This window comes from Peromyscus maniculatus, chromosome 3 (assembly GCF_049852395.1).
Source record: "Peromyscus maniculatus bairdii isolate BWxNUB_F1_BW_parent chromosome 3, HU_Pman_BW_mat_3.1, whole genome shotgun sequence".
Lineage (NCBI taxonomy): Eukaryota > Metazoa > Chordata > Mammalia > Rodentia > Cricetidae > Peromyscus > Peromyscus maniculatus.
In genome coordinates this window covers 65,834,188-65,856,563 of record NC_134854.1, presented here as the reverse complement: position 1 = coordinate 65,856,563, position 22,376 = coordinate 65,834,188, and the positions used below count along the sequence as shown (strand labels likewise).

At 45.5% G+C, this 22,376-nt stretch overlaps 2 protein-coding genes and 1 long non-coding RNA gene across 6 annotated transcripts; 1 reads left to right on the top strand and 2 right to left on the bottom strand.

Moving 5' to 3' along the window:
* Positions 1-1,142: 1,142 nt before the first annotated feature.
* LOC107399795 (GTPase IMAP family member 5-like) lies at positions 1,143-20,935 on the bottom strand. Of its 4 annotated transcripts, none has more exons than XM_076566672.1 (4): positions 20,895-20,935; positions 18,948-19,039; positions 10,273-10,321; positions 1,143-8,391 (listed from the first exon to the last, which is right to left on the bottom strand). In XM_076566672.1, the coding sequence occupies exons 2-4, from the start codon at positions 18,948-18,950 to the stop codon at positions 7,517-7,519; spliced, it is 927 nt and encodes a 308-aa protein (XP_076422787.1). In that variant the 5' UTR covers positions 18,951-19,039; positions 20,895-20,935; the 3' UTR covers positions 1,143-7,516. The 4 variants fall into 4 exon arrangements, with proteins under 4 accessions (XP_076422787.1, XP_076422788.1, XP_015844363.3 ...); XM_076566673.1 differs by lacking the exons at positions 18,948-19,039; positions 20,895-20,935 and adding exons at positions 13,649-13,719; positions 14,462-14,871; XM_015988877.3 differs by lacking the exons at positions 18,948-19,039; positions 20,895-20,935 and adding an exon at positions 14,462-14,870.
* On the bottom strand, positions 16,823-20,936 carry LOC102919659 (GTPase IMAP family member 1-like). Its single transcript, XM_015988879.3, has 3 exons — positions 20,895-20,936; positions 18,948-19,039; positions 16,823-17,902 (listed from the first exon to the last, which is right to left on the bottom strand). The coding sequence occupies exons 2-3, from the start codon at positions 19,027-19,029 to the stop codon at positions 17,025-17,027; spliced, it is 960 nt and encodes a 319-aa protein (XP_015844365.3). The 5' UTR covers positions 19,030-19,039; positions 20,895-20,936; the 3' UTR covers positions 16,823-17,024.
* Positions 17,897-20,146, top strand: LOC143272329 (uncharacterized). Its single transcript, XR_013049799.1, has 2 exons — positions 17,897-19,144; positions 19,231-20,146. It is a non-coding gene; the product is annotated as an uncharacterized LOC143272329 (long non-coding RNA).
* Positions 20,937-22,376: the final 1,440 nt, after the last annotated feature.

The window sequence follows — 22,376 nt, the reverse complement described above, 5'->3', positions numbered from 1 at the left end:
CCTTTTTTGTCTAATCAAACAGGAAGGTTTTAACTTTAACATAGTAAAATTACATATAACAGAACAAGTTATTGAGCAAAAATCAGTTACAATATCCAGTCTATTTGTATTTGGCAAGATTAAGGAAAATACTCTATCATCTACCTTATTTTTGTGAGTCTAAAGTTTCATATCTAATTTATCTTTTATCATAATTAAGGAAAACTATAACTATCTAGTTTTCAACTCCATCAAAGACCCCAGAAGATATCATATTACCTGAGTAAACAGGAAGTGCATTGTGAACAACTTCAAAAATTCTATAAATGACATAGATATTTGGCTGTCTGGATAGTCACCCAAAGTTCTTCTGTAATGTTGGGGCATCCATCTTCAGCCTATAGGCCCAGAATATTTGGCAAATTTTTCAGTGAAGCAGGAAATTTGAAGGACTGTCCCATCTATTTTGGCAAAGTTTGTCAGTCACTTTCCTCTATATGCAGAGTGTCTGGCAGTTTCTTCTGTGAAGCAGGATCCTGAAGGACCATCTCACCCTTTTTTGGCAAAGTTCAACGGTCACTTTCTTATGGGTCCTGCATGTCTAGTTTAAACAACATATTGTCGAGCAATCCAGGCAAGAGCAGTTTCTTGCCCAAATGGCTAGACTTACCACATTGAAAGAAACTCCATAAGGAGTTTCTTTGATGCCCAACATCTCTGAAGTGGTTTAGTATTGCCAGGAGCAGATGGGTCTCATTGTCATGAAAAGTCCTAAGTTAACCAAACATTTTAAATGCCATATTCTTTAGGTCTTTGAAGTATTTGGAGACCATCTATCTAAAATATATCTCTATATGATTCTGAAAACATATCTAACATCTCTATAAATTTTATTGTTATAGATGACTATTAACTTACGTTTCCTGATTATCTTAAATAGTTTATAATAATAGCTTTCAAAATTTAGAACTTTACCTTATATTTTAAATGAACTATATAGGTACAATACCTTAAACAAGACTAGAAACATATATACAATATGTTGTAACAAAAATAACCTTAAATTTATATCAATATACAAAAATCCTTTAAACAAGAATAGAAGCATATGTATAGTGTGTAGATGTAACAGTGTTATTAAATAAGAAACACAGAGCCAAATGCAGCGTTAAAGCCCAAGAGGTCAGAGCAGTAGCTAAGAGATGATACTAAAAACCCTTTCTTACTCTTCCTGCTGCTGCAGTCCTTCCCCTCAGAAAGAGGCCTACTTCCTGTGTGTTTGTCCTTTTTATTGACTTTCTGTTCTGCCTTCTCATTGGTTGTAAACCTAGCCACATGACCTCTTTGTCACTGCCTGTCTGTACAGACCTCCAGGTCTTCTGTGGTTGGTATTGAGATTAAAGGCGTGTGTCTCCATGCTGGCTGTATCCTTGAACACACAGAGATCTGTCTGTCATGTGACTGTGATTAAAGGTGTACGCCATCACCACCTGGCTTCTGCTATGGATTGCTATTAGCTCTGACCCCCAGGCAACTTTATTTATTAACATACAAATAAAATCACATTTTAGTACAAATAAAATATCACCATAATAGTGTAACAAAATTAACTTTAAATTTGTATCATTGTACCAAACCAAAACCCATGTCAATGCAAAATATCTGAGATTAATAGCTGTCTTTTTATTCTATATTCTTATATTTCTCTAAATTATAACAAATATCCATAACCCATCAAATAACCAAAGACCACCCACATCCCCCAACTCTTGGTAATGTAGGCATACTTTTTTCCATACTGTTTCCTGCTGTCTGTGGGTAAAGGCATCCCCAGGGGTCCCTAAGAAATTTTTGAGATAATGATCAAGTCCTGGGTAGATCAGCAGTAATGTTTGTTGATAGATTCACCTGTCAAGATTCAGGAGGTCTCCATTGTTCAAACCTGATCTATATTATTTCTGAAGGAATCCATACCCTCTTATCTCCTGTGGGAACAAAACTCAAAAGCATTTTTTATTTCCATTGGACACAAATATTTTTTGACTTTTTTCTAAGTTAAGGCATTTCTTTCTGAAGTATCTAGATTGGTTCAATTTAGCAGTCCTGGTCACAATCCCATGTCTTTTAGCAGCTGTCTTTGGCTTCTCAACAATCAAAAAATTCAAAATCAATACAATAACATACAGGATCCAGACTCCCTATGTGTTTCCCATGTCTTTGTTTTTAATATTTTGTTTCTCTCTTTAAAGACTTTGTTATATTTTCATGACTATCTACACCCTCTCTCTTCACTCTCCCAAGCCTATGTACATTTTTTTTAAACATACCGTGACCCATTTGGAGTTTTTATTTTTTTAAAACCTGAATCTGTTTCTATTGTGGATCTGTAATCCTTTTTTACCAGAACAGTTTTTAAACTGCTCAACATGCATGGGTAGGACCAAAGCAGCAGCTTTGGTGGCTGGCTCCACCCAGCTCAGCTTTTCAACACGGTGGAGGTACCAAGAGTCACATTTACCTCCCCAACCCTGGGACACAGTATTAAGTAGCATGTAACCATGTTCTTAAGCCCACAACTGTGCTCTCAAGCCCATAGGTAGTGGCTGGGAGAAGCCTCCTTGTAACGTGGCCTGTAAGATACCGTGGGAGTTCATGCTGTTCAGCTGAGTCCTACTGTAGCCAGGGGATGCTGTTCTGCATGTTCTGTACTGTGGTCTGCAATAAGAACTAGGGAGCTGCTCTTGGCTCCATTTTAGAACCTTTTTTTAAAAGCTCTCTCAGGGTTTGTGTGGAAATTCTTGCCCCACATTGGGCACCAAATGTAACCAGATGAATCTTCCCCACCCACTAGTTCCCAAATAACCATCCAGAGTCTTATATTAATTATAAATGTGTGGCTGAAGACTGTAGCTGGAGAGTTTTCTCTCCAGGTCCCGCCAAGCCCCAGCAGTCTGACAGCCCACTTATAAAATAAACACAAAGACCCTTATATTATTTAAACTGTTTGGCCTAATGGCTCAGGCTTCTTTTTAACTGTTCTTATATCTTAAATTAACCCATTCTTATAAGTCTATAAGTTGCCACGTGGCTCGTGGCTTACCGGCATCTTTACATGTTCCTTGTCATGGCGGAGGCTCGCAGTCTCCCCTTCTGCCTTCCTGTTCTCTCAATTCTCCTCTCTGTTAGTCCCGCCTATACTTCCTGCCTGGCTACTGGCCAATCAGTGTTTTATTTATTGACCAATCAGAGCAACACATTTGACATACAGACCATCCCACAGCACTTCTCCTTTTTTTTTTTAAAGGGAAGGTTTTAACTTTTACATAGTAAAATTACAAATAACAAAACAATTATCAAGCAAGAATTACAGTTATAATATCTAGTCTATTTATAATAACTAGTCTATTTGGCAAAATTAAAGAAGATATCCTATCTATCTTATATTTGTGAGTCTAAGGTTTCATATATAACTTATCTTTTATCATAACTAAGGAAAATTATAACCATCTCTAGTCTTCAACTACATCAAAGACCTCAGAAGGATATCATACTACCTGAGAAATGGGAGAAGGATGCAAGCAACTTTCGGGAGTCTTGCAGGATAGACAGAAACAGCTAGCAGCCTGGACAGTCATCCAAAGTTCTCTTGTAAAGTTGGGGCATCTGTCTTCAGCCCACAGGGCTAGAGTCTCTCAGTCATTTATCTCAGTGCCCTGTAGAAGAATGTCTGGCAGTTTTCTCTGTGTAGTCACTTTTTTCAGTGTCCTGTAGAATGTCTGACAGTTTCCTCTGTGAAGCAGGAACCTGAAGGACCATTTTGCCAAGCAAAGTTTAGTGGTTACCTTCTTATGGATCCTGCATGTCCAGTCAATCAAACAGTCCAGGCAAGAACAGTTTCTTACCCAAATGGCTATTTTTGCCAAGAAGAAGATAAACTCCATATAGAGTGTCTTTGATGCCGATCCTCCTCTCTGAAGTAATCCGGTACTGCCAGGAACAGACATGTCTCACTGTTCAGAAAGTCTAAATTTTTAAAACATTTTAAATGCCATATTCTGTAGGTCTTTGAAGTATTTGAAGACTACCTGTCTATCTGAAATATATCTATGTATACCTAGAAGACTTAACTAACATGGCTACAAGTATGATTATCATAGATGACTAATTATTAATCTATTTCTTAATTATCCAGTACAATTTTAAATGAGCTGTACAAACATAATACCTTAAACAAGAGTAGAAATATACATACAGTATAACAAAATTAACTTTAAATTTGTATCAATAAACTAAAATCCATAGCAATGTAACACATTTCAAACAAGTTGTTGCTCTTTAAAAGCAAGTTCATTAATCATCTTTTTATTCTATCATATCTATACTATATCTCCTTTTCTTCTTTAGAAAGAGATCACATTTATAATCAACCTGATTTAAATAAAAATACTGGTTTTTCTCTGTCCCATACCAGAGGGCTCTTCTGATATGGGACACAAGAATCTCTTAACCTTTTTTTTTTTTTTTTTTTTTTTTTTAGCAATATGCTTGGGTTTAGAGAAGTGAGCCAATTCCATCTCCAAAGCCAGCTTTGTATATTTGGGAATTTGGGCGTAGCTTCTCTTACTACTTCCTGCTGGAGGGGGCACTGTATCTTATGGGGACACAAAGAAAATTTTAGGATTATGGAGTAGTCTATGAGGGTGTATCGTCTGAGCCAGTTGCCTTGAAATGGTTCTGAATGATGGATCATCTGGGCCTTGGTGTCATCGGAGACTTTTCAGGGGGTCTTGGCTGGTCAAACCTGATGCATATTAATCTGGAACAAATCCATAGCCTCTGGCTTTCTGTGGAAATAAAAGCAGAGCCTCTTTTCCGAAGCAACATATCCTTAGATCCAAATTTTGAAGTCAAGGTATCTTTAAAATATACATTTTTGTTTAACTCAACAGCTTTTACCATCAAATGTTTTTCTGCAGTTAAAAATCCCAAAGACAACACAATCCAGATTCTCTGTGTAATATCCATCTTTATGTGGCTTATTTTTTATGCTAGCTTTACTGTCTCTTTAAAAACTTCCCAGAATTCTTCTCCTCCTTGTCCTGACTATACTTCCTGCCTAGCTACTGGCCAATCAGTGTTTTATTTATTGACCAATCAGAGCAACACATTTGACATACAGACCATCCCACAGCACTTCCCCTCTGGCAAGTGGGAGGCTGAGTCAGAGAGACACTGCCAGCTGCCACCATGACAAGCAGCATGTGAAGATGCCAGTAAGCCATGAGCCACATGGCAAAGTATAGATTTATAGAAATGGGTTAATTTAAGATATAAGAACAGTTAACAAGAAGCCTGAGCCATTAGACCAAACAGTTTAAATAATATAACAATCTTTGTGTTTATTTTATAAGTGGGCTGTCAGACTGCTAGGGCTTGGTGGGACCTGGAGAGAAAACTCTCCAGCTACAGATGGCTTAGGCTTATTACTAGATAGTTGTTATATTTAACTCAACCCATTTCTATTAATCTATGTATTGCCACATGACCGTGGCATTACCAGTTTGCTGGCATGTTTTTCCTTGGGCAGCTGGCTGGCATCGCCCAGATTCTGCCCTTCTTCTCTTATAACTCTGCTTGGATTTCCCACTTGTTTCTATCCTGCCTTGCCATGGGCCAAAGCAGCTTTATTTATCTACCAGTGAGAGGAACACATATTCTCAGCATACAGAAAGATATCCCACAGCAACTCATTTTTACCTTTTTTGGTGGCTGAAGAGTTCAGGAAAATAATATTCTAGCTTCATATGAGAATTACATGTAATTCAAAATTCAGTGCTCATCAGGTTTTATGAACACATGGCCTCTTGATTATAGTGGCTTTTGTCTGCATGTGCTGTTGAGTTGCTGTGATGTCCACTATACAGTCTTCCAAGCCCAACATACCCACCCTCTGGCTCTTTATATTACTGATCTTAGACTTTCTGCTTTCTGTGTTTCCTGACTGCTGACCTTGCTTTCCCTGGGGTGAGACCTGTAACCTCTCACTCAGTTCTCCACTCATGTCCAGGCCTCTTGACTCGATTCTCTTCTATACCTTCAGAGCTCTCCCCCCATTTCATGCACACTGTCCTTATCCTTTCTTGGGGGTGGAGAGATGATGGCGATCTGACTTTTACTGCTATAGTGAGAGCAGGGTGTACTTATGACTAAAAAGGATTCTGTTCTTAGCTTTGCATGTTTCTCCATCTGTAGGAAGTGGGGCACTAGGTGAGACAAACCCATTGCCATGTAGCACAAGCACCTTCCTTTCTGCAAGTCCCCAGTCCTTTATGATGGTAACTACATGATTCATCATTTACCCTCACAACATAAAGGAAGAAATTATGACAGCCTATGAGACCCACTCCAGGCTGCAGAACAGGGCTCAAAGAGAAAGCCACCGCATAGCAAAACTTAGGACTTTTATCTGAGGGGATTTTTAGGAATGGAATGAATTCACATGCATTCTGATGGTTACTTTCTTTTTTCTGTCATGTTGAGTCTTCCTTAGTCTCTCATATTGGCTTCTCTCTTCCTGTTACACTCATGTTGTTCTCTCTTGTTGCTCCATTTTATTATGTCTTTTTAAAGTTTATATATCCCAAATAATTATTTCAGGCAATATAAGAGTCATAAAAAGGTCACATTACAAAGGTAAAGATTGTGTGTAACTTTTAATTATCTAAGAACACCTACAGCCCTCATTAGGGACTACAGAGTTAAGTTATTTTCTGTAGCCTTGACTAATTAGAACATATTTTCACAAATTGAGGTTAGGAATGGTGCAAGGACTTAGTCATTTGTAAGCTAGCATTAACTGGGCTTTTTATTTATAACCTAGCCAAACAGTTGTGTGGCCTTGTGAACTAAAAGATTGGGAATGTTTATCTAAAAAACCATTAGTAAAGCATCTGGTCTCATCTAGAGCTCTTTTGAAGCCTAATATCACCTTATGATGCACAAGAAACCTGTGACTGGCTCTTGGACTCAAATGTTTTTCTAAATTATAAATATGAGCTGTGATATAAAACAGTTCTTTTAGTGGAACTCAATAGGCCCTGACTGTGTCAAAATTATACAGCATCTTCCTGACAATCCACAGATAAATGCTCATTAAATCGAGATGCAATCATGAGATAGACACACTACAATACTGGCAATAGGGGACGCCCCACATATAAATACATCATATCAGATACTAGAGAAGAGCATGTAGCAGCAACAATATGGAGGCACAGCATAAGCAAAAGACATTCTGGAGTCTGAACTTCTGGTAGGCTGACCCCTGAATATTAGTTGTCATCTGCTGTTGCTCAGACATGGTCATGGGCAAGAAATACGTTCTTCTTTCATACTTTATTTACATAATGGTATTTAGAAGAAAATTCCTGACATGTCTGATGCAAGGGAGTCAAATGAGAGTGAAACTGAGGTGCCCCAGAACAGAGATTGTGAACATTGCGGGAAGGAGCTGATGGCAGAAATCACTTGAAAAGGCTCAGTTCCCCTTGGTAATAAGCAAGTTAATTAAAATGGCAATCAAAATCAAACCACACACAATAATGAAAATGTGGAGGCCCATGTATGGCTTGACTCTGTAAAGCATCTTAGCTACCCAGCTCACCTCCTGCTCCTTCAGCTCCTGCTTTTGCCTCTCCACCTCCTGCCTCACCTTCGACAGGTAGCACCTATAGGCTTCCTGATGCTCACTCTTGTCACCACTAAGGAACACATGGGCATGAAGGAAGAGGTCATTGCTGTAGAAAGAGCTCTCACACTCCTGCTCCAGCCTCCTCACCACGGTCATGAGCTCTGCCAACTGTCCCTGCTGCTCTTCCCCTGAGGCCCTGTTATTAAAGGCACAGTACCTCCTCCCACACTCCTGGACCAGGCTGCGCAGGCTGTGGTTGTCAGTGTGGGTCACAAACCCATCCAAGGTCTCATCTGTCAGGTCTTCCTTGTGGGTGAAGAGGATGATCATGTGCTTCATGACTCCTGCCCCAAAGATCTCCTTCACCCTCCTCACGGCCACGGTGTCCTGGGCTGTGAAGCGTCCCAGCTGGGTCACCAGCAGCAGCACGTGGGGGCCTGGGGCACACAGCAGGTAGCAGTCTCCAATGTCCTTGTCCATGTCTTGGTTCTGAGCCTTTGACTCAAAGATGGGGGGTGTGTCTACCACTAGGAAGCTCCTTCCCTCCCATGTGCCTATCTCTGCCTGGCTGGTCCTGGTCACCGACTGGGCTCTGAGCCTGGACTTGAATGCTTGTCGGCAGAGGATGCTGTTCCCTGTGGCACTTTTCCCACAGCCAGATTTGCCCACCAGAAGGATCCTCAGCCAGTATGATTCTGCTGCATGGTAGACGCCCCTGTTCCCTGTGGACAAGAGAAGGTTTGTGCCTCACTTAGCGATTCTTCGGGCTTTGACATCATGGGTCCTTGCAAATGTCTCCTGAAATCAATGGTCCTCAGTCCCAGGAAAACAGGTGTCATTCAAATTTTCCCAACTGTTTGCCTATAATTTTAGGTGGTTCTTGGCTTTCATGAAGTCCCTGTTGGGAACCCATTCTAGAACACATGGGCAGGGGGTGGGACTGCCACAGGAAAGAGAGGCTCTGTTGCATCTGGCCCACAACAAATATGTCAATTCTGAATTACAGGTCCCTGTGCTCTCCCCTGGAGGATGCTCAGGGTATCTCCCCAGAAAACTGGCTGTGAAATAAGTTTGAGTTTAGAAGAGGCAGAGATGAGAAGTCATAAGTGACAAAACAGAGTCACCTCTTTTACCCACAATGTTCCAGACATGCTGTGTAAATGTGCTCAGCGTGTGCCCCCAGAGGTTATTTCAGGTGGACGAGCTGTAGTGACTCACACTCAGGGCCAGCTGATAGCCTAGGAAGCAAAGTGGGATTTGAGACGGGGGACAATGACAGTTAGTACCAGGTCAAAGTTGGGAAATGATACAGAGTGGGCCACTGAAGAAGGGTAGAAGAGAAGATGGTTAGAAACACTTAGAAGTAGACATGCTAAAAAGGTCATCTATTTGGCCGGGTATGGTGATATTTTATTTGTGCTGAAATGTATTTGTATGTTAATAAAGTTGCCTGGAGATCAGAAGTCACAGCGAGCCATAAGCGGGAGTCAGGCAGTGGTAGCACATGCCCTTAATCCAATCACATGGCAGGCAGAGTCTCTGTGGTCAAGGACACATCCAAAGCAAGGTGACCTGAACTTTTAATCCCAGTACCAACCACAGAGACCTGGAGGTCTATATAGACAGGCAGTGATGAGGAAATCATGTGGTTGGGTTTAGAGCCAATGAGAAGGCAGAATAGAAAGACAATAAAAAGACAGGACACAGGAGAAGGTCTCTTTCTCAGGGGAAGGACGGCAGTGAGTGGTAAGATAACGTGGTCTTAGCTCTTGGCTACTGCCTTGATCTCTGGGCTTTTAACTCTGCATTTGTCTCTGTATTTCTTATTTAATAAGACGGTTTAGAATTTCATCTACAGCTGGGTGTGGTCCAGGGCCCATAACAAAAGGAATGCTGGAGGGACACCATGAAGCCAAGAGCTCAAATCTCCAGCATTGAAGGGACGAGGATCTGGGGCTGTCTTATGAGCCCAAATGAATTCTAAGTGCGCTGTAGACACCTAAAACTCGATCATTTGGGGGAAAGCTGGGGTGTGGCTCAGTGGTAGAATGCCCATTTGACACAAATGAGGCCCAGGGTTCAGTTCTCAGTATCACAGAAAACAAAAATCCATTTTATTCCTTTTACTCTGTGCTGGTTTTTCCTTCCCCTTAGTGTTTTGGGGGAAATAATCACTTTAGGGGACCTTTCTTTTCTTTCTTTCATTTCTTTTTTCTTTTCAGATGAGAAAAAGGAGAAACTATGTCACTATTTAGTTCCAGACCCTTCTAATTCTGAGTACATGTCAGGGCCATGTTCCCCATATTGTGTGGAGGAGAGTGACACAGTGGAGTGTGTGTTTGTGCACACACATGTGAGCATGTGTGTGTTGGAAAGCATATGTGTCTTTGTGTATGTGTGTCTCTGTGTGTGTATGTATGTCTGCATATGTGTACATGAAAACAACAGCAGCTTGTATGTAAGAGATTTGGAGACATGGGGAAAAATAGCATTGCCTCTTTCTTCTTGATCTTAACTGAGTGTCTGAACCTTTTGTGTGGTGGGATGAGGGACAGTGACTCCCTCCCCTTCTCAATCTCTTTAGGACCTTGGTGCTTTCTTACCTTCAACTATAGTTCCATATGTGCTCTTCTGAAGGCCTTCCATTCTCTTCTGGAACCAAAACAGACAAGAAGTTAAAGTCAGGTCCACATGGGAACTGGTAAGACACTTGGACTCAGGTGACTCAGGATAATGGTCCGCACACGGTCATTTCCAATGCTAACTCTCCCAGCATTGTTTCACACATCTGTAAGTAACTGGCCGGAGTGAGGCAGGCTCGTCGCAACATAGTGTGCTGTTGCTTTCTCTCACTCATGGGAAAGCAGATGTTCTGCTATGGATGGACTGATTATCTCCACCAAGCTGAAAGTGTAAAACGTGGGAAGCATTCTTCTATGGGCAAGAACTAGACTTAAAAAACACACAAACAAACCAAAACTGAACCATATAGATGAACCTGCCAGGATAGAGAAAATAATTGCTGTGCTATGAATAACACATTTTTGTTTGTTTAAAGTACCAGGCATTTCCAGCATGCAGAAATGTTCCAGAGGCAAAGAGGCAAATACAACATGCTTCCCTGGGGGGGATAGAATGGAGGATGGCCACTCCTCTGAGGACTGGCCTGAGAGGAAGGAGGGCAGGAGGGCCTGACAAGGCTTCCGCCCCCCACACGCCTGGAGAGAGTGTGTGTACCACGTACCATGATGGAAAGAGCCAACACTCAGGACAAGATCAAATTCCCACTGGGAGTTGAACCAAGCATCTTCCCTGCATGGTTCTGAGGTCCTGCTCTGTCAAATAATCATGGTTTTTATATTTTAGCACATTCAGCCAGAAACTGGAGCAACCACGGCATAAATATCCTGTCCAAAAGTGGTGTAATATTGTGTCACTGGTTTTTGGTGGGATGAAAAGAGAAGCATTCAGTAGGAAAGGCTAGCCTGTGACACCAGCCACCCCGCGTGAACTCTTGGCTCATGTTAGCCAGCTGGGTTTTAAAAGCTTATAGTTTTAAAATGTACTCGTACTTGAAGGAATGCACATGAAAAAATAGAATTTTAAAAAATAGATAAATAGTAACAATAAATCTTAGAATAAATAAATAATAACAAGAATAAAAACAAGTAGCCGCCATTTGCACCGAACGAACGTAAATGGTCTGCTGGTCTCCTGAAGTTGCACCATCTGGTTAGAAATTAAAACATCACAGATGTACTTCATGGGTTTCGGTTTGGTTGTTTTTCTCCCAATCTCCTGTCTCATTCTCTCATTCTGGCCTTCACAGCAATCAGTATTTTGACACTTTTATGTGTTTGAGTACTTGCATATGTATTTACATCTTTAGATAATTCTCAGTCCTGTTTTTGCATGTTAAACTTCTACATATATGCCATTTTTGCAACATCTTGTTCATTTTTTATTAATAGACATCCAAACTGTTCTGAAATCATTTTTTTCACAACAAAGAATGCTATAAGGTAATCCTCATAGGTACCCCTTGGCAATCCTGTTGAACAGTTCATCTGGGGTACACATTTCCTGCTAGCTAGATATGGCCCGGTTTAACTCTTAAGTGGGTCAAGTCAGCTCTTGCTTACCCCAGTATCTCAGGAAACCCCCAAATCTCCATAGGTGTTGCATGGTGGCACACTGCATTTTGATCACCCTTCTGGACACAGGACTGGTCATGAACTGAATTGAAAGCATGGCATGGCTTATGTGCTACGCATAGCGCTTCTGCTATTTTGTCTTTCACAATCTTATTTTGCAAAGAAAAAAATGGCTTTTCTTGGACTTCTTCATAAAAGCCCATCAAGTCTTTTCACATTTTCAGAATATCTTAAGACATCTCCCTCTCCTCCTCTGTCCCCCTTCTCTTCCTCTTTCCTGCTCTGCCTGTCCACCTCCTCATTCCCCCCTCCACCTCTTCTTCCCACCGAACTCTTCTCCACCCCCTTCCTTGCACCCAGAGAAGAGCAGCCCTCTCGTGACCATCTCTTAGGTACCATTCTTATCACTGTAAGCTATGGCCTAGTCCTTATGAAAATCCTTCAAGTCATCGAATGCTGTTTCTGCTGAAGGTCCGAGACTGGAATGTGAAGGCTATGGTGTCAGCGTTGACGAAACTGAGCTTGCCCACCGTGACAATCCTCTGCAGACACTCATCATGTCCAGGTTTCCTGCATGCCCATTTTTTCTCTTGTGTCCCCTGTGCTGTTATTGACAGGCCACTGGAATTTTTATTAAAGTTACATGAGCTGCCCAGAGTCATACATTTACCTTATAGCTAACTCTCCCCAAATGGCTCCCTTTTTCTGCGTCAGCTCTTGGATTTCTCAGCCAGTGGGGAGATGGGGAGGTCATCTCCCCCCTGGAACCCTCTGTACGATGCTGCTGTCCCATGCTTTAGACACAAGCCAGTACTGATCGCTGGAAGTCTCTCCAATATCAACCCAGAGAACTGTGCTTCGATTTCTAAGTTCATGCTTTCACAAAACAAAAATACCACTGTGCCCCCCAAAAGAATTACTCAAAGATAAGACTGCATTGGGGGGTCTGTTCTGTTTGGAAGGATTTCAGTTAGAACCTGACTTGGTTCTCAGTGCCCCTCACATGTGTACAATGTGGCAGTCACAACCAAACTCAGCAACACTAGCAGGGACGTTTTCTGAATCAGTTCCTGAAAAATCCGACAGACTACAGGAGACATATGTCCCGCTAAGAGACCAATTTGTTGGTAGATATGAACAAATGCCCAGAGGTGAGACAGGGAGCAGGAGATGGAGACCCGAAAATGAATCACAGACCAAACAGGAGAGACCGACAACAGCCTAGGAGAAGAAGGGGGAGGGCAGGGGTGCGTGATGGACGTGAAGAGATGTGGCTGTCGAGCCTGCAGAGCACACACAGTCGGGAGAGTGAGAATGGACGGAGGTTTCTCCTCCAAAAGGAAAATTCTGCTAATTTCCCACAGTGTGGGTGCAGAGGCCATGGGAGATCGGAGTGTGCCCGCGGCAGCGGCTGACAAGGGGCAGGCATTACTCAGGGAGAAGAAGGCAGGAGCAAACGCACACGATGAACATTCTCGTCTGAAAGCAGCCAAAGCCGCTTTATCACGACGCTTCATTTTACCCAGCAGTGAGAACGCAGCTCAGGGAGCTGCTTTCTGAGAGACAGTCTTTTGTCTTCCTTATTCTCGGGTACCAGGCTGGCAGCTATGACTCGGGGCAAAGCAACTGATGCACAAGCTTGACTTTGAGGCCCAGAACTCGGGTGAAAAGCTGGAGATGCTGGCCTGCATCTGTAATGCCAGCCGTGCACACAGTGAGGCAGCCGGTGGAGATGGGAGAGCTGGCCGGAAGCTGTGGTGCCAGCCAGGCCACGGTGCGGCAAAAACAAGGGGCTGTTCGCACCAAGTAGAAGGGTAGAAATTACTTCAGAAAGTTGTCCTCCGACCTCCACAGCTGTCCTGTGGCACCAGTGTGCGCCTGCGCTCCCTCAAACAACTAAAAACAAGCACAAACATTTTCACTGGTATCCACCCCACCCCTCTACCCCTCCCCTGTTCCTTTATGTCCAGGTACTGGAGTCCCAGGGCAGGTTAGTGACCAAGGGTCCTGGAAACAGCACCCTCTCCTGTAAGATTCAGCTGACAAGGGTAGAGTGTTCGTGTGAGTTGTGAACTCAAGCTGTTGACCTACAGCAGTGTCTTGGGATGTGTTATGGGAAAGGTATGAGCTACCCGGGGCTGTAAAAGAATTCAGTGGTTTTCAGAACAACATCATAAGATAGAATTCACTGACTGGTCTTCTAGGGAAGGGCTGGATCATGAGGGAGAGAACATGGAGATTCCACCCAGGCCTTAACAACCTATCCTGATATCCTTGGGGTGAGGCCTGTCTGGCCTGAGTGGGCTTTGAGGAGTCTGTGCTAAAACGGAGAAGTGTGCGCCACCTGCTGGGGAGCTTGGGGAAAGCCTGCGGGCGCTGGGACTTCAGTTTCTCAGGTTTCAGAAAGACACAGGAAATGGGGTGGAAAGCCCCAGCATGCTCATAGGCCCAGGGACGATGGCATGGAAATTTCAGGGCTCTGTCCCACCATATCCTGTCGCTGATGCTCACTTCACTGTCCAGGGCACCCAAAGTACCAGAGCTCCCCTGAGGACCCGCTAGAGAAAAGCAGAGCGACTCCCCGGGGGTCCTCCCAGCCCCTAAGTGTCTGTCAGAGCCATGGTGGGTTCCTCCTTACCAGCGGGCGGGCGGCGGGGCTGCCTCCAGTCACCAGTGTGAGTCCCTTGTAGGCAAGTGGGGGACCTGTGCCTGCTGAGTGATGCTCTCACAGAAAGACCACTTGCAGAGCCATCAATCCAGCCAGGAAAAGAAGAACGCCACTGTGACGCAGCACACACCACTGCCCTGCAGTCTGTCCTCCAAAGTCGGGGGGAAGGCCTTGAACGACCTGACATCCGCCAGAACACAGCACAAGTGCTGTGGTGAATGGCCGCTTCCTGTGGAAAGCTGTCACCCTGCCCTACTCACTTCCCCTGCAGGAAGGTATGAGTACACACAGCATTGGGAGCCAGGCTCCGGGAAGTGGGGGACAGCCCCCTCCCCCGGGTTCGAGAAGGTCTTCTTGTGACTGGAAAGTGCTGGGGCCACAGATTTCCCCATTAGCACTCAGGGTAAGAATCTGCACTCCCCCAAGCCCCTGGGCTCCACGTCACCAGCTTTGTGTCCCCTAAACAGGGGCAGAAAAGCACTGCTGGTCCCAGAGGACCTGGACAACCCCTTTCAAAACGCAGCTGAGCTCAGACCTGAGACTGGGTGCTGGCTGCCTCTTCTCTGGTATGTGACAGGGCTATAGATGGTCATTGTGGAGTTTCTCGCCTGTGGGAAGTTCAGAAGGGCTGGGAGCAGGGCGAAGCATTTCTTTACCTGATGGCACCTGTTAAGTACTGAGCCTTGAGCATAAAACACAGCTCTGGCTTATACAGGTTCTCATCTCAGAGAATTCCCCATGATGCTGTCTGTTGGCGGGGAAGTGTGCTTGACTTTAGATTATGAGCACTAGGATTTCAAGGGGTCTGGGGAGGTGACATACTAAGAGACTGGAGAGAGAGGGAGAGAGAGAGAGAGAGAGAGAGGGAGAGAGAGAGAGAGAGAGAGAGAGAGAGAGAGAGAGAGAGAGAGAGAGAGAGAGAGAGAGAAACCAGTTAGGTACAGCCTTCTGCAGCATTGAGAAGATATAACTCAAGCTGAGCATGGTGGCTTGTTTGTCAGGAGGCTGAAGCAGGAGCATTGCCTTGAGTTAGAAGACAGCCTAGGCCACTGAGTCAGACAGGCTAACAAGAAGCCATAGCTCTTCCTCAAGAGGATGTGGTAGCACCCTGTATGGGTGTCATTGTCCATCATCCTGAATTCCGTAATGACCAGCTGTGTCTGCTCTCCAGAGGGATTCAGCTGTATCTGGTTTTATGTTTTGTCTTTATCCAGAGGGAAATAAGTTTCTCACATCCTTAGGACGAGAAGAAGTTCTGCAATAGGAGGAAAGAGCTGTGCAGCCAGGCTTCAACCTAAGAGAGATTTTTAAAAGATCTACATTTCAAAGCAAAGTGGGGGGAGGAAGGACAAAGGGTCCAGAGGGGTTTGTTGTCGTTTGTTTGTTTGTTTGTTTGTTTGTTTGTTAAGAAAGAAAGAAAAGGGAAAGAGAAAGAATTCTGAGGGATGGCTCTGCTCTTGTTGGAGAGAATTTTTTCTTGTTTTGAGTTTTATTCACCCCTTGGCTTTTACATTTTCAAGCAGTTTCAACCCAGTAGACAGTGACAGTGCAGTGTGGGTAGGGGTGAGGAAATCAACGGGCCATGATCCATCCTGACAGGCTGTAGCTCTTCAGACAAGGCCAGACTCTCAGAAACCTCAGAGTTCACGACTCTTCTCTCATTGTTCCTGTTACTTAAGGAGGCAAAATTCCGGACCCATTGCTTTGGTTTGAACAAGGAAGGAAATCTCTGGCCAGCTTATGTCACTAGAGATCTCTGTGGAAGGGAGGGCAGGAGGACTGTAAGAGCCAGAGGTGGTGGGTGACTGCAAGAGAACAGTTTACCAGACACAACAGGACGGTGCACAGAGGAGCTCACACAGAGGAGCTCACACCGAGGAGCTCACACAGGCTGCCACGGCATGCACAACACCTGAGCAAGGGCAAGCCAGACAAAAACCTCCACTCCAGCCCAGAAGCTATTCACGAGTTACAACACCCGGGAGAAGGAAAATCGATTTTCTTCAAGGAGATGACACTGGACATGTCAATCACATCCCAGGGCAGGCCTCATGCTCAGGAGTACTTGGCCAACAAATCCAACTTCATGTTGTTGTTAAGGCATTAAAAAAAACATCAAGTTCAGAGGGGATGGAGGTGGGGAGGATTTGGGTGGACTTACTTGGGGAAAGTGAGAGAATATGACCAAAATATATTCTATGGAATTATCAAAGAATAAATATAAAAAAGAAAAGAAAACGCTCGTTCTTTTTGTGCTGTGATTTTGTCCCCATTTACAAGCTACCAGGTGTATTCACTATTTCAAGGGAAGAATGACCCACAGAGACGATGTAAATGTCTAAAGGAAGCTTTAGTTAGACAAATTTATTTTTAAAACTCTGAATGCACACAGTTAAAGTTGAGGCTTATCACCTCCAAGCCTTTGCAAAGCTGTTGTTGTGTTCCCCGTACTGTGAACTCCGAGCAGAGTTCGAAGTAAAAATCAATTTTTATAAGATATCCTTCCTAGATATAATATCTTCTAAGACCAGCGTTATCTGCTATCCTGGTCCCAGATGGCCTGGTGCATCATTCTGTGGTACAGTACGCAGATCACGATGGCCACACCCAGGAAGATAATCATGCCCCGTCTCCTGCTTGGCCAGTGGGGTATCATCCATTTCCACAGTCCAGTTAGCAGCCTGGTGGGCAGGGGCCTCCGCATCCGTGCTGCCACCATCTCTGCCACCTTGGTGAGTTGGTCCTGGGGGTCAGCGCCCCGCAGGGTCCTCACCAGATCGTACACTTCGTTGGTGTAGTATGCGCCCCCGTGCTCCCTCACCAGCCCCGCGACCAGGCCCAGCAGCTGTTCAGCTTGTTCCTCGCGCTCCTGGCTGGTGGCGCGGTTGTTCAGGGCACACACGCGGCCCCCGCATTCGGCCACCAGCTCCCGCAGCGCACGGTTGTTCGTGAAGCGCACGTAATCCTGCAGAGGCTCTCCAGCCAGGTCCTCCTTGCGTGTGAACACCACAACGGTCCGCGCCATCACCTTCTCCCCAAACACCCTCTTCACCCCGGCCAGCGCCTGGCTGTCCTGAGCGGTGAAGCGACCCAGCTGGGTGACCAGCAGCAGCACATGCGGCCCAGGCGACGACAGTAGGAAGCAGCGGGCTGTCTCCATGCACGCGGGGTCAGTCTGAGAGACCTCAGAGCTGAAGATATCTGGGGTGTCCACCACCTCCACGTGCCATTTGGCCCACTTCCTGCTGGCCCAGGAGCAGGCTTTGGTGACAGGCACAGCCCCCAGCTTGGAAAGGAAGTACCCCTGGCCCAGGATGCTGTTACCTGTGGCACTCTTGCCGGTCCCGGTCCTGCCTACCAGGATGAGCCTCAGTAGGGGCACCTGTGGGGCCCGTGAATCCTCCTCTGAGCCTGGGGACCAGATATGGCAGCATTGAGTCAGTCATGGCTTTTCCCTGGGACTCACCTGTGGTCTAGCCTTCACACAAAAGGGAAGGACCCACAGTGCCTGCTCCCCTTGGAAGCCTGGTGCTCCCATCTGCTTTGGGCTCTCAGAGCTCAGGCCCCTCCCCATCTTTCCTCTCTGCATTTGGATTCTTTGTGCACCTGCAGATGCTCCTGCTCCATTTCAGAAAGTGCTCATCATAACTCTGGGTCCACCAGGGTCTCTGGTTCTGCACACACAGGCTGACCTGATGCTGATCTGACCCTAATGTTCCCCCCAGATGCTGGCCATTGAGCACAGGGGAGCCCCTCAGTCCCAGACACGGGTTGAATCGCAGCCCACGAAGTGCTCCCTGTGTAAGGGCAGGGAGTGCTCAGTCTAGGACACGTCTCTTCTGCAAAAGCAGAGATAATGTGGGGCTTTCAACTGGGTTGTTAGAGAGTGAGAAAAGAGAGCTCACCCTCGTCCCTCGTCCTCCTCTCTTGTCTGAAGCTGGCTCCCTAAAGAGAATGCCCCCTTTTAGATAATATTTTATTACATTTTATTTATGAGGAAGTCATACTACTGTGACCTCTGGAGGCTAAAGGTCAAGTTTCAGGAGGCAGTTCCCTCCTCCCATCATGTGGACTCAGGAGTTGAAATCAGCTCATCAGGTTTGGCTGCTTGTGCCTTTACCCACAGCTATCTCCCTGATCCCCAAAATACTAAATACCCAGTTAGTCCCCTGTTCTGGAGACCTGGTGAGTGAGGCTCACTCTACTGCTGGATTTCCCATCCTCTGTGTCATCTTTGTGGAGACCAGAGTCGGTTTAGGATCCTCCTTCATGCTTAGGAACCAGTGACAGGCTGGTCAAAGCTCTGAGCTTCTCTCAGCAGGACAGAAACACAGCCAAATGCAGGACCCAGGTCCTGCTGTTTCATCCCAGGGGCTCCCAGACCCGAGGAAGCTCCACCCACTTCTTACCCTGAGCTCCCACACCAGCCAGGACACCTTGAGAGAAGGGCTCTTACCATAGGTGCTTTCCTCGTCTCTTGCCATCTTCCTCCCCCCCACACGTCTCAGAGGACTCTCAGTTCCGATTTCCTCATCCATGTGCTCATTCCTGCAAACAGGCAACACCCAACCACAATGTCAGGCAGAGTCCAGGGAACAGGAGACTTCAGGGAGACAAAGTAAGGCTTCCGTCTACAAGGAATTGAACATGCAGGTGTGTGCTTTGGGGGACAGGCGGGTGTCTAGAGATATGGTGGGTGCCTTTTGTCCACCATAGTAAAATCTGCTATTTCTTCTTAGAGATAGCATCTGGATTTTGAAGAACAGCTTCTGGGGAGCCCAGAAAGATGGCCGCAGTGCTGGCTGGACAACCTGAGCTTGTTCTCCTGACCCCTGCCAAGGCAGATGGAGAGGACCAACTCCACAAGTTATCCTACCCGTTTCTGAGCCCTTCTATTTAAGGGCTTCCCTTCCACCAAAGATGCTCTGACTCTCTGGTCCCATGTGCCTGATCCCAGGAGCCCCTAAGCACAAAAGCACAGTGTCCCCTCAGTCTGTTGCCCCAGTCTCATTCCAGCTAACAGGCCTCCTCCCGTGGCTGCACAGACACCAGATTCAGCCTCTCCAGCCCTCTCTGGCTTTTCTCTGGTGAGAGCTTTGCTCCCACGTTCTTTCTGAGCATTTCTCTGCATTTCTCCATCATTTCAGAATCTCTTTGTGTCCACTGTGGGTGATGTGTTTCCTCCCACACTCCCTCCTCTGGGCACCACACACTGAGAAATGGAAAATGTTAACTCAACAGCCTGTCTCCTGAAGAGGGGCTTTGGGACAGGTTGGGTTAACACACTCTCTCTCTCCCCAAAGTCTGTAGTAGAACGCACTGTGTGGTTCTGTGTCACTGTTCTGGGTGCAGAAATCGACAAATTCCCATAAATGATGCAGAAACGAAGAAACAACCATAAGACTGAGGGCAAGAATCAAGACTTCTGCAGGAGCTTGAAGACCTTGTCCTGGAGAAAAAAAACGAGGAAGTGTGTGCTGGACACCAGGGGTCTCCAGGGGAGGCCACCAGGACTCCCCAGAGTTCATAGTGAGAGCAGATGTTATTTTCAATGGTTTTGAAGAGAAAAATAAACACTGGGTAAGATCTTGGGTGGCAGATGGTTTTTATTATCTGGAAATATAAAGCATGAATGATTCTATATGCTTAAGAGAACTCAAGAGTCATCTGGTTCCTTGCCTCCAGGCTTGATGTTTCTCAAAAATATTTAGGTGTTCCCCTCAACATCACATTTCTTGGACCCATCCCCAGTGGTTCTGGTACAAGTGGCACATTTCTCATGAAGTTAATCCACATCCAGGTTTGAAAATGAGCTATTTCATAAGCTCTTCATTGTAGACATAAAGAAACCAAGGTCCCTGCAGTTGGAGTGGGACAAACTTGAATTAGGAAGCAAAGGTTTAAATGCTAGGTGGGGACAGGGCTTGATGACCAAGTTCCACTCTCTGAGGTCCGTTAGAGCCCCCCTCCTACAGGTAGTGAGGATAAGAGACTTCAGAGGGGCGCAGACTGGGCACATAGAGACTGGCCTCAAAAGAATGGTTTATAGGGACCCAGAAGTATCTCTGGCCTTCGCTGCATGTGCAGTTTGAGAAACGGTGTCGTCTAACCTGCGCTTTGTTCCTGGAAGGGAGTCTGGAACAGATTTCTCTTACCGGATGAAAGAAGTGTAGGAAGAAACAAGTCTGATCCTCAAGAATGTGTGTACTCCTAAGACTTCCTCCGACTTTGCTCAAGGTGAAACCCAGACCATCTCTCAAGCATCTGGAAGTTTGCTCTTGTCTGTGCTGCATGCCTGGTGTGTACCTGCGTGGTGCTTTGTAAAATGCGGTGGGTAGGCAGCAGATACTTGGGTCTCGCAGCCCAGCCCCCTCTCCACCCCAGCTCACAGGCTCAGGCTCACCTTTCTTGGTGATAGACTCTGAAGTGGCCCAGAGAAGCCCCAGCCTCCTGCCTTCCCTTCAGCTGTGAGTGCAGAAGTCTCTGTGCCGAGGGCTGAGCGGAGAGGAAGTCACTGAGCTGCCTGGGTCTCAGAGATCAGGAAACTGAGAGAAAGGCCGGATGATGATGGCTTAAAGAGACAGAAACATTTTCCCAGTTTGTATCCCCTTGATCTCCTTCTGCTGTCTTACTTCAAGTACTATATTGAATAAATATGGGGAGAGTGGACAGCCTTGCCTTGTTCCTGATTTTAGTGGAATTGCTTTGAGTTTCTCTCCATTTAATTTGATGTTGGTTGTTGGCTTGCTGTAAATTGCCTTTATTGTGTTGAACTGGCTTATCCCAATGATCAGATCAGTGAATACCCTAACTGTCATCACAGAACTTTTCTCTAGTGACTGATGGAAGCAGATGCAGAGATCCACAGCCAAACACCAGGCAGAGCTCCAGGAGTCCAGTCAAAGAGAGAGAAGAGGGATTCTATGAGCAAGTGCATCAGGATCACTATGGGGAAACCTGCAGAGACAACCAAACCAAACTAGAGGGAATTCATGAAAGTTGGATCAATGGCTGTGGAGTCTGCATGGGACTGGACTAGGCCCTCTGCATGGCGAGACAATTGTGTAGCTTGATCTGCTTTTTTTTGGGGGGGGGAGCACCCTGGTGGTAGGATCTGAATCCATCCCTGGTGCATGAGCAGGCTTTTTGGAGCCCACTACCTATGGTGGGACACCTTGTGCAGCCTTGAGGCAGGGGGAGGGGCTTGGCCTTGCCTCTACTGGATGTGCCTCCTCATAGGAGGCCTTGCCTTCTTGTGGGGGGAAGTGGGAGGTGGGTTGGGAGTGGGAGGCTGGGGGTGGGTGGGAGGAGGGAAGAGGGAGATCTTTGATTGGTGTGTAAAATGAATGAAAAAAATGTCTTAAAAAAAAAAAGAACCATTTTCCATGCAGTTGTGGTCTTGGCATTTCCTCTATGGAATCCATCACTGTGACCAAGGGGTGCCTGTGTCCAGCAGGGTCAGCAGCATCAAACATGCTGCCATAGCTAAGGAATGGAAAGAAGATCTGGGACCTGAGGTCTCACTCTATCCTAGAATTGGTTCCTGCTAATCTTCAGTTCTCTTTTGTTCTTTAAGAGTTTCTCTTACTATAAATTAGTCTTCATGCTGAGACAGAGGATGACAAATTTAAGGCTATTCTAGGGTACTTAAGAAGACCCCATCTCTCAGGGCATACCTTTAATCTCAGAACTTGAGGGGCAAAGGAAGGTGGATCTCTGTGAGTTTGAGGCCAGCCTGTTCTACAAAGTACAGCCAGAGCTGTTACAAAAGAAAAAAAACCCTGTCTCAAAAACAAACAAACAAAAAAAAAACAAAGGGAAAATAAAGATCCCCATCTCAAAACAAAACATCAAAGGTTAGGGGTGTGTAACTCATTGATAGAAC

What these genes read in the sequence shown, in the direction of transcription:
- LOC107399795 (XM_076566672.1), bottom strand. An exon ending in ATATGGAACTATAGTTGAAG is followed by an intron (nt 8,392 to 10,272) that starts GTAAGAAAGCAC and finishes TCTTGTCCACAG; the next exon opens with GGAACAGGGGCGTCTACCAT.
- LOC102919659 (XM_015988879.3), bottom strand. Translation starts at nt 19,029, where the DNA reads ATGGATGAGGAAATCGGAACTGAGAGTCCTCTGAGACGTGTGGGGGGG. An exon ending in AGACGAGGAAAGCACCTATG is followed by an intron (nt 17,903 to 18,947) that starts GTAAGAGCCCTT and finishes TCTGGTCCCCAG; the next exon opens with GCTCAGAGGAGGATTCACGG.